Source organism: Vigna angularis, chromosome 4, assembly GCF_016808095.1.
Source record: "Vigna angularis cultivar LongXiaoDou No.4 chromosome 4, ASM1680809v1, whole genome shotgun sequence".
In the NCBI taxonomy this organism is placed as follows: Eukaryota; Viridiplantae; Streptophyta; class Magnoliopsida; order Fabales; family Fabaceae; genus Vigna; species Vigna angularis.
In genome coordinates this window covers 7,151,378-7,162,738 of record NC_068973.1, presented here as the reverse complement: position 1 = coordinate 7,162,738, position 11,361 = coordinate 7,151,378, and the positions used below count along the sequence as shown (strand labels likewise).

The following is an 11,361-nucleotide window of genomic DNA, read 5'->3' as shown; positions in this document are numbered from 1 at the left end:
CTTCACTAACAAATTGTTAGGTGAATTGATGGAATAGTGAAAAAAAGAGTGAAGTATAAAGTTAAGTTGTTTGGATTGAAAAAAAAAAACAAAAAAATGAAAAAATAGTAAATGATTCTGATGATAGATTTTACTTAAAAGTTTGTTATGATTTTCATTCTTTTATATATGAACCAATCTTAATTATTATTTGTGAATATAATAATATTATCATACATACATTAACTTGTAAACTTCGTTATGCGATGATTGTAGTCATAAAACTGGCAAGTTTTTCTTTTCATTGTTTTCTTTTTTTAGTAAGACTTATCAGTTTTCATGATTGTATTAATGACAAAAGTACATTATGTACATAAAAATATATTTTAGAAAAAAAGTGAAAAAAAATATTTTAATGGGATTTTAACAATTGTTGAGAAGCACCTTTGTAAAACTAAAAGAAATTACTAAGGGTTCAAAGTGACGAAGAATGATTAGAAGAGTAGTACGAAATGTTTTTGGTGTTAAGGGAGTTATAATCGTTGGGATTAATAAAAATTTTAAAACCATGGAGTTGCTCAAATCAATGGGTAATACAATTTAAGGTTAGATATATCTGTAGATTTGAACATTTTGATTCATAACATTTGCAATTAAATTGCTTCAATGCAAGTATGAAATGTCGTACATAACAAAAATATTAAATTTTTAAATTTTGAGGACTAAACTTGTTAAAATTTAAGATAAAAAATAATTTTAATTTTATGTCGGATTAAAGGTGAAAAGGCATATTTAATCCTATAATTTAATAAAAGTTAAAAATGTTCAAAATAAAAAAGATAACTTTGCTAATATGTTTTGTTTTAATGAGACGTGCTTTTCACAAAAGTAAAATAAAGGTTTAATACCCAATTTTGTCCCCACTTTGGTTTGGAAATCTCAAATTAGTCCCTTTATAGAAATGTGAGTGCAATGGATCCTTACTTGTAATTATTTGAGTCTAATGAGTCCCTTCCGTTAAATAGAAGGAAACGGAGTTAGTGGACTGATGATGTGGCAGTTGTCTTTGGTGAGGTGTCAAGACGCAATTGTTTGCGTGCTTACGTGGTGTTAGGGTTCCCCATTTTCAAATTGAGTTTTATTAAAAATTGGGGATAAAAGGATTTGGAGGTGATTTGTTGGAGAAATCTTGAGGGAAGTTCTGGAGATAACTCACCCCAGTTGGACCGGGTTCCGTCTTCGTCGTTGATGGACCGTCTTTATAGAAGATGGGAGAAAGGTTCCAGCTGCTTGATTTTGATATCCTGGCATTAAAACTTCGTACTGGTTGCTAAACTCTTCAATATTACTGTAATCCCCCAATGCCCCCTTTTTCTTACCATATCCCCCAAAAAAAGAACATAGTTTGGTCTCGATGGACATCAGCATGTGTACTTTTAGTTTAACGACAATTTAATTAGTGATGTGTGTAAAGAGGCAAGAGGAAAAAAAGGTTCCTTTTCATCAATTTTGTATTTTCATTGAGGTTTTAAGCCATATATATAAGTTGTGGGGATAAGGCTCTGCTTGCATGAAATTGCCAGTCGCAGAATCCTTTTACATAAATTTATAATAATGCAGGCTATGGATTCTGAACATAAAACGGGAATTTAGATAAATTAATCTGTGTCATTTATCATTTCGTTCTGTTCGGACTTCGGTTCGAAGGAAGGGGATAAGGGGGCGTGTGTCCCATTCAAAGTTGAACGCGTCCTTGTTAGTAAAAGTTTGATTTGTTTGTACACAATAAAAGTAGAAGCTGATATGTGTTTATTTATTTATTCTCTTTTAAACGTCATTATGAATTCGTTTCTTTAAACACGGTGGTATTACATTATATTTTTCTTTTATGTTTGACAATGATGATGGCTTTTCTTTTGAGTTTAATAGCCATGACTTTTACATTTGAAGTGTGATTCTTTTAATGAGTTTTCATAAAGTTATGAATCCCAGCATTCTGCATTTACTCCCCTGTGTTCAATGTCTTGTCCTACGCCAGCAGGCGTTATTAATATTTTTAGTTTAATTAACAAAATTTGCCAACAGAAGGCTATTGAGTTTTTTTAAATACGCTTATTTACAATGCTTGAGTTGCCTAACAATTTATGAATGGGGAAATGACGTAAGGCTGTTTATATGTGTTAGATATATATATTCAACAATATGAATACAATTGTTAGTAAAATAAATGCTGCTAGAAGTCTTATAATACAAGCAAATAATATTTGAGCTATGTGATTAAAATGAAATGTTTTATTTTATCGTGGTTGTTTAAAGCCCTCCCTCCTTAAACATGTGATTGTGCATATGCAGAATTTAATAATCCAAATGTTAGTACTCAGTGTAAACACTTTTTGACCAACATTCAGCCGATAAACTTGATAATGGAAAAGTAAGTCTAAGTGACTATGGAGCCCCGCCAAAGGTTGAAGAAGACTCCCAAGAGACCTATGCCAAAAATATATATTAGGGGAATTCTATTATAGAAACGAGCTAAGGAATTCCTGTAATAAAATATTTATGTTGCTTTTCCATAATTTTGTTTCCTTTTAAAGTTTCAATTAATTAGGTCGTCTTGGTGAAGGTATGTAAATCAGTACAAGTGATGAGACTAACATCCAGACAAATAAATAACCTACAAAATAAAATAAAAACTCAGACTTCATCTTTAAAAATTGTCTACATTCAAAAGATTATCGCTAGCTGCTTGCTATACATATCGATTAATTATTTTTTTTTCGAATAACAATACCAAAACAGCAACGGTTTACAAATACAGATTACAGACAACAGACCAGGTAGCCAAATTCTCGTGTTCAAGCAAGAAACATTCGAAAAAAGGTGATCTTCTCCTTCAAATAATATTAAATTCAAGTGTTATTATGAGTTTCGTGTGAGCATATCCCTGCATCGTAGAATAGAGTCAAGCCTCTGCAACCTGAGTTGCTGCCTAAACCTGTTGATGAAATCATCAGCCTTAGCGTCCACCCCTTCCTCTTCTTCCCTTTCCTCCACGAACTCCCCAGCATCCCTCACCTCAGCTTCGGACTCCGATCTGTCAAAGGTCAAGGACTTAAGCCGCTGCAGGAAGGAAGGAGCACGGCTTAATTGCTGCTCAACCAAGTCACAACTTTCCTTCTGCACTTTACCTAAATCCAGACTAAAACGCCTAACGTGCTCCAACAAAGATGGAGTTCGTACCAGATTCATTCCAGACTCAGAATTTTGGACCGGCTCGGATCTTTCACTTTCTGTTCTACGAAAACTAAAAGACCTAATCCGGTCCATCAACGACGAAGACGGAACCCGGTCCAACTGGGGTGAGTTATCTCCAGAACTTCCCTCAAGATTTCTCCAACAAATCACCCCCCAAATCCTTTTATCCCCAATTTTTAATAAAACCCAATTTGAAAATGGGGAACCCTACGTAAGCACGCAAACAATTGCGTCAGACACCTCACCAAAGACAACTGCCACATCATCAGCCCACTAACTCCGTTTCCTTCTATTTAACGGAAGGGACTCATTAGACTCAAATAATTACAAGTAAGGATCCATTGCACTCACATTTCTATAAAGGGACTAACTTGAGATTTCCGAACCAAAGTGGGGACAAAATTGGGTATTAAACCTAAAATAAATGAAATGCGGTCAATATAATTTTTTTAAGTAAAAAAATATTTTTTTATGTTTTTAATAATTTTTAAAATTAAAATTAATCTATACATTTCATAATCACGCTACAACCATGAGTCAAAGTAAAACTGAATTGGTGATTTGCAAAACAAATTCTGAAACAGTCATCTTGCCAAATGAAAATAAAAAATCGCCTCAAAGCTACCAAGACAAGATAAATGAAAACAAGAAAAAAATATTACAAGTTGGCACCTATAGTCAGCCTCTTAATATTTTTCTCCTAATGAATGAAGAGTTACAGACAAAAACTTGTAACACTATCTATACCTAAGGTAACAATTGTCTAGCCGAACAATTTAAGATCAATATATGTTGTGTAGGTAACAGAATATCCCCACCAGTTAGCACGTTTCTCTCTATTAAACTCTTATGTGCATCTGCTGCAACCTTCATAAAAGGAATGTAAAATGCCAGAATTCATGTTAATTTTTCTTGTTCACTTTGGCCTTCTGTCCTTGGAGTTGTGCAATCATCTGTCACACCTGTATTCATACAACAAGAACTGTGCTCAAACTCACAATATGTCATACAATAATTTTCAAATTTTCAATTGCTATTATGAAGTGATAACTATTTATTGTCTGAAAATCTTAATTCAAAAACCATGTCATGTCAGGTAAGTTTATCTATTGCAAGTGTTTAAATGTGGTATGCTGTAAACAAGACTATAAAACAATACAAGTAAACAACACAGTGCTGCAACATTGAGGTAATCGAGATTTCTTACCATCAGTAACAAAGTTAAGTGCTCCTAAAATAAGTAGTAGTAGCATCATGTAGATTTCAAATTGTCTAAATTTCTTACAATTTTTTTAATAGAATTTCTTAGAATTTAATATATTAGAAATTGAGTCCTGATTATTTGATTAAAAACTTGTATTGGAATCAACTGTGTACATATACTCTGACAGTAACATGTTCTCAGGGAAATGGATGGGTGTTTTTAACTAAAATTTACTCCAGATTTTGAAGTTTTCTGCATTACAAGAGTTCATTTAACATTACACAGACATCTATCTGATGCTCAAATATATATTATCTCTGATACTTTCATGATTGCCTTTACGTTTAAACAGAAATTTGAAATAAAACAAAAAGGTTAATCATTGATGTTGCTTTCAAGTGCAAACATGATGACTTCTTTTAATAAGAGGTAGTTAATAGGCAAAAATGCCATGATGATTAGCCCCCTATCCATTTATAAAAGTAAATCTCTTATCCCAAAAGCATATTGGGACAGAGGTTCATTTTTTCTTTCTTTTTTGTTGTGGGAGGAGAGAAGCAGCAGCTTACCAATCGAATCATTTAGGTTTAACTCAAACTCACTTGAAAATGTTGCCATATGTGAGAGGAAATGCCATTTCATTCAAAGAAATGCAAAAGACAAAATTCCAGAGGTTTTTTTCTTTCATTTTTGTGGGTGGGGGGCAGAGTAACAACTTAACAAGTGAATTCAGTTTTAACTCAAACTTGCATGAAAATGTATCTGAAATGAAAAGGAGATGCTATTTTATCCAACATGCTAACGACAAAAAAGGTCAAGCCAAAGAATCTTCACTAACTTCTCTCAATAGTTCCATACCTTGATTTGGTGGAGAAACAGAACTCTCAGCTGCTGCAGGTTTCAGGACATCAGCATTAGAGTTTGGTGCATCACTCGTTTGTCCTGAAATTTCACAATTGGAAACTGGCACATTTATTTCATCTCCAATTTGCATTTCACCTTTGGAGCTTGTCTCATCATTGGATCCATCGTTTTTCAAGCTCTCAATTAAGGGTTTTGATGAGTCATTGTTCTCATCATTTAGATTCAAAGAAACAGCTTCAGGTTCTGGGTTGACAGAATCCTGCAGGATATTCATGGATGTGCAGGTAAGAAAGAAACCTCACCAAAGACTCACGTTACATTCCCAGGGATGATCTTTATTAGATTCATGCGCATTAACTGGCAGGTGACTTTTCATTCACATACACCACTAGAGCCAAGGAAATGGTCTCCCTTGTATGGAAAATCTAAGAATGTTTATCTTGGAAGATCACTATCTAGAATTGAACAAAATTTAACATACAGTAAAAAGGGAAAAAACACTAGTGTTGGAACAGACATCCCACCAAGGTATTAAATAAACTAGATCATGACCAACTATATCTCAGCTAAGGTTACAGAAAAGGATTCAATCCATAACACACAGGAAACAGAAAATGTTAATATTTAGTGGCAATCCATAGCTTTTCTTGCATGCATACGGAGCCTGTGGTTACACCACAGACAATCATGTGCAAGTCCCATGAATCTATGGCCATAGTGCCTACAGGTAAAACACCTATGGCAAACAAGCACTGTACACATGAAAATTTTATTCAGCCACTAAAAAAACTCGTACTCTCATAAAGTTCACCTTGCAAACAGAATCTATAACTGTGTATAAGGTCACATTTATAGTTAACATCCTTCCAATAACAAAACCCAAACTGTCAATTTTAAATTTTTAATTATTCCCTGTTGGGGCCTCTAAATAAAATTTTAGTGCCAATAATCTGGCCCACATAGAATTTTATTCAACAGAAGTAAAAAAAAAATAATAATACTTGACCTTTAAGGAGTCCGCAGCTGTTGTTGGGATACTTGACGCAACAATAGTATCTGCTTCTTTATGGCGTTCAAGAAATTCTGAACTCTCTCCCCGTACTTCCGGTTGATTTTCTATTTTCTCTTGCCTGAGCACTGCAGAAGTTGTTACATTGTCTGATTGTGTAAGCATGTCATTTAAATCAACATTTTCAATTTCACCAGCAGACCTTTTCCTGTTTTGAGAATCAAACACTATGTTAAAACCAAATTTTTCAAAAGGGAGATTCAGGGTGGTGAAAAATTGTAAAGAGAAGGACATACCTATTGGAAGTATTAGCAACTGGACTTTGAATGTTTGGCTTGTTTGAAAACAGAATTCCATGAAGAGGCTTTCCATCAATAACAGTTTCAATAGTATATCCTGCTGAGATTTTTTCCGTAACTTTGGCATGAAACATTCTCTTTCCAGGAGGCAGGGATTGCCTTACTGGGATATTTAGTTTACCTGTAAACATGATGCTGGATACTTAGATTCCCACTTTGAATGGAATACCCAAACACCATTTTTCATTCTTTTAATCAAGGCCCATAACCAAAGAATATTTTCCTTTTTTAGAACTTACAAAACTTTACAAAATATCAACTTGCCACAACTAGTGTGCATGTCTCAGAAGAAACACACAAACTGGTCAGAGAAACTAACTCTATTTAGGAGTGCAGCTAAGAACACTAATCCTCACTACCTTATCATTATCAACTAAAAATATGGCAAAAGACCAAATAAATACATTACAAGAAAGCATGTAATATAAGCTGTGATATACACAGGAGGGACTTCCAAAATCCAATACAAAGAATGACAGGAAACACATATCACTTCAAGGAAAAACAAAATATTTTGTTATATTCCTCAGGAAGTTCATATATAAGCAGGTTCTCACTTTGTTGGCTATAGTTTAAGATTGACATAGGATGATTACTGCCAGCATCCACTCCATATCCACACAGAACTGGGTTTTGGACAAGATTGAGATTCTGCTCTTGACATTTCAGCTTCAATTGCTTCCTTAAGGATAACTTCTCTGGTCTGAGTTCTCTTTCCTGTGCAATACCTAAAAAGCCAGAAATATATTAGAAACACATTTCTGTCACAAACTTCTTAATTTGCAGAAATTCTATAATCAAAATGTTCCTCAGTATATTTAACAGGAAAAAATTTACTCTTTGCTCAACCTGTGTATAGGTAATACATATCATCCAGGGCCTCCAGATTTCTATTACAACCTCCCAAAAACACAAGAGCACCCCCCATATGTGGATCTAAACAGTCACCAGCTACAGAAAATCTAGCAGAAGGACCACTAGGTGTAGTTTCCACCTTCGTCCACACAAAAGTCTCTGTTTCCAATCAGGAATGAAAAATAAGGGCACAACTTTAACACATGAACAAACAATAAATATTTACTACAAACTAGTACAGTGAAAAAGTTTGAACTCCTGTTTAAGTGTTTATCAGACTTATAAACAAGCATCTATATTAGACATACCAATGTCAAGCATATACAAGTCATTGTATAGGCATTGAGCTTCTGTAAAGCCCCCAAAAACAAACAAACTGTTGCCCAAAGAAACTGTACAATGACCAGCTCGAGGTGGCAATGATTGGCTAGAGGTACACATTTTGCTCCAGATAAGAGTATCTGCATTTACAGAAAATGCTAGTAAATTATACTCCGATAAATACCCCCTTTCTTGCACAAATATTCAATAAGTGTACCAAATGTATAACAGTTACATAAAAGGATACATACCAGTATCTAGAACATGAACATCAGACAGATAATAATCTTGTTCATCTTCACCACCGATCACAATAATTTTGTTTTTCCAAGATGAACAAGTGTGGCTATCTCGAGGAGATGGTGGAGTGCCTGATGTTGTAGCACGCTGCCATGTATATGTTTCTACAGGTGAATAGATGAAAAGAAATCATAAGTATATTTCTCATCTTATCCATAATAAAAAAAAACTGCAAAGTACTAATGCAAATGGAATTATTAAACAGAGTAAATATTAGATCAACTAAATAGTGCAGCCTTCGTTGCATTTCATTCACAACTAAAATTATTATGAACCTCTAGAAGCAAGACAAAAAGTGTAACTATTCCAAGTTCCACCATGTGTTAGAATATAATAATTAAGATAAGAAATCTTTAACAATTTTGTCACACTGTATGAACCTATGATATTGTGTGAGGTCTCATGAATGTGAAGGGTAAAAATTGAAAAGTGAATTAGTTAGATAAACAAATGGTAGTGTGTGATAAAGAAAAGTCACCTGTATTTAATATGTAAAGGTCATTGTAGTACACATCATTAGTATTATTTGCAGATCTGCCACAACCACCAAATACAAATAGTCGTTTGCCAATAACTGCAGCAGCATGACCCTCCCGTGCCTCTGGTGCTTCCCCTCTCACAGTTGGAAAAATCCATGTATGTGAAGCTAAGACAGTTCAACAGCAGTGAGTGCCATCAAGTTAAACAATTACTGTACACTACAGGGTGTACATAATTAGATCACCCTAAACTCTTTCAGATGTATTATATCACAACTATGGTGTAAAACTTAGTCCAATAACATTCCCTTCCCACATTAAAAATATCAGAATAATGACTCACAAATGTCTAGAATATGCAAATCATTCAGCAGCCTGGTCCCATCTGTACCCCCAAACACAAAAAGACTATCACCAACAACAGAACAACTATGGCTGTCCCTAGGAGTAGGTGGGGTCCCTTTAACAGCTGGTTCACTCCAACTCTGCCTCACTGCAAATCACCAACATCAGCCATAAAATAGCTGCAGATAACAGAATAAATGAATAGAAACACTTCAAAAATAATGCAAACAACCCAATGCACTCAACTCGGAATAAAAAACAATGCACTCAACTTAAAAGATATAGGATGTCCCAAAATAGTGAAAGCATTTGATCATATAAAGATTCAAAAAGAACCAGGGACCCATATCAAAAATTAAAAGACGAAAGAACCCAACAAATAAAAACTACCCATGCTTAGTGAACAGTAACAGGCAGAAAATGACAATGCAATCAAAATTAAGAAGAAAAATCAATCTTAAAACTAAAAACCATATCAAGATTTAAAGAAAAAAAAAAGACAGACACAATAATAGAGAAAGATTGTGGTACTTACGAGTGTCGAATACGTGAACTTGGTTGGTCTGACAGTTAAATTTGCCGTAACCACCGAAGAGATAAAGAAGTCTGCCATCTCTAACAGCGTTACACGTGTGGCCCCACCTCCTCCCTGGTCCTTCTCCTCCTGTTCCCTTTACCTTTTCCCACCTCATTTTCCCCCTCCTCTTCAAAAATTGTTAAACAAAACAAAACGCACTACCCCACTAAAAAAGAATCAAACTTTTTTTCTCTTCAAATTTTAATCTTCCCAAACCTGAGAGACACGAGAAAGTGTGTGAATGTTTAAAGAATAGAGAAAGAGGTTTTGGGATTTGTGATTATTTTCGTTCATGCAAAATAGAATAAATAAATAAATAAAATGTGTATCACTGATATCACTGTCACAACAAAAATTGAAAAAAAAAAATGTATATAATGCAACAGTGGAAATGGGTTAAAGAAAACAAACCAGGAGGGGGTAAAGACTGAAGAGTGAGTTCTCCAGAATCTGATCAGAGAAAACAGAGAAAGGGTAGAAAGAAGATATTGGAATTTTAATTTTGTTATTATTTTCTTCAATCTTATTTTTCTTACAAGGTTACATATTTGTTAATTTGTAAATTATACTTCCTGTAATAGAAAAACTATATTCTAAGTGTAAATGATTTTTCTTTTCTATAATTTTGTTATGTAGTGCTTTGATTTGAACGTTACACAGTTTGTATTGATTGATTTAATTTATTATTATAAGATTGCATTTATTAAGGCTTAAAATTTTTGTAAATACCTTTGCCAAATTTATTCTATAGTTGTAATTTTAAGATATTGGATAGTACCTCAATAGTTATTTTTGACTGTCCAGTTATTCATTGTATTCCCTATATATAATAAATGACTTAATTGAATTTTTTCTTTAGATAATAAATATATAGGACTGCTTCTATATTATAATAATAATAATAACTAGGGGAAATATACGTAAATGTGTGAGCCTCTTTTTATCATCAAGAATTAAGTTAATTTAAAAAGTAACCGAATCTAAATATATAATAATTTAAGAGAATAAAATAATCATTTTAATTTTAAAAAATAAATTAATAATCATTTAAATAATAAAATAGAAATATAATTATTTTAATCTAAAATAATAATAATTAAAAAAAACAAATTAAAAAAATATAGATAAAAAAAGAAGAATTCAAAAAAATTCCGTATATATAATAGTAATTGTTTTACACAATAGAAAAAAATACAATTTAAATTAGGTGTATTTTTTTTAATGGTGTTTTAAACATTTTTTATACAACACCTTGATTAGTCTTTTACAGGAATATAAGTGAATTGCTTTTTCTAAGTTCAGTTTTAAAACCGTTTGTCCTGATAAATTTATTCAATCATTTTGAACTTGTTTATTAAATTGTGTAAAAGATTAATATAATATTTTCATAAATTTCCTTAATCATTTAGAAAAATTTTCAATAATTTTCAATTCATTCAACGGATTACTTTTAATGTATTTCAAAATTTAAATTTTAACCTTTTAAACTATTTCTTTAAATTTGAGGTCGATTGTTTTGATTATATATATATATATATATATATATATATATATATATATATTGTATATTAAAAAAAATATTTTATTTTATTTTTCAAATAATTAGTTTAGTAATAATAAATTAAATTTCATGTATATAACTTTTTTATTTTTGAATTTTCAGTTAATATAATAACCTTTTCTTTTGTTATAAACTTGTTCGTCTATGTGATTTTTTTTACAAATAGATTTATTGTAATTTTGTATAGGAATTTAAGTAGATTTGATGTTTTTTGTTTTAACTTAGACTTTTTAATTCATCTTAGGAATCTAAT

The 11,361-nt window shown here is 32.4% G+C and overlaps 2 protein-coding genes across 3 annotated transcripts; both read right to left on the bottom strand.

The window, feature by feature from the left end:
* Window positions 1-2,898: 2,898 nt before the first annotated feature.
* LOC128196185 (pathogen-associated molecular patterns-induced protein A70-like) lies at window positions 2,899-3,306 on the bottom strand. Its single transcript, XM_052876412.1, has one exon. The coding sequence runs from the start codon at window positions 3,304-3,306 to the stop codon at window positions 2,899-2,901; it is 408 nt and encodes a 135-aa protein (XP_052732372.1).
* A 461-nt stretch (window positions 3,307-3,767) lies between these two features.
* Window positions 3,768-10,032, bottom strand: LOC108330880 (uncharacterized). Of its 2 annotated transcripts, none has more exons than XM_052876981.1 (12): window positions 9,959-10,032; window positions 9,506-9,763; window positions 8,969-9,118; window positions 8,625-8,792; window positions 8,098-8,250; window positions 7,834-7,986; window positions 7,520-7,684; window positions 7,228-7,398; window positions 6,608-6,791; window positions 6,309-6,519; window positions 5,297-5,561; window positions 3,768-4,216 (listed from the first exon to the last, which is right to left on the bottom strand). In XM_052876981.1, the coding sequence occupies exons 2-12, from the start codon at window positions 9,660-9,662 to the stop codon at window positions 4,203-4,205; spliced, it is 1,791 nt and encodes a 596-aa protein (XP_052732941.1). In that variant the 5' UTR covers window positions 9,663-9,763; window positions 9,959-10,032; the 3' UTR covers window positions 3,768-4,202. The 2 variants fall into 2 exon arrangements, with proteins under 2 accessions (XP_052732941.1, XP_017420958.1); XM_017565469.2 differs by having other exon boundaries at window positions 3,768-4,196.
* Between the last annotated feature and the right edge of the window lie 1,329 nt (window positions 10,033-11,361).

Bases quoted from the DNA above. Each gene is read 5' to 3' on its own strand.
- LOC128196185 (XM_052876412.1), bottom strand. From the start codon at position 3,306: ATGGACCGGATTAGGTCTTTTAGTTTTCGTAGAACAGAAAGTGAAAGA.
- LOC108330880 (XM_017565469.2), bottom strand. From the start codon at position 9,662: ATGAGGTGGGAAAAGGTAAAGGGAACAGGAGGAGAAGGACCAGGGAGG. The intron at 7,685-7,833 runs GTATGTCTAATA...GATTGGAAACAG, and splicing joins CTTGTATATGCTTGACATTG to AGACTTTTGTGTGGACGAAG. The intron at 6,792-7,227 runs GTGAGAACCTGC...TCATGTTTACAG, and splicing joins CTTAAACTATAGCCAACAAA to GTAAACTAAATATCCCAGTA.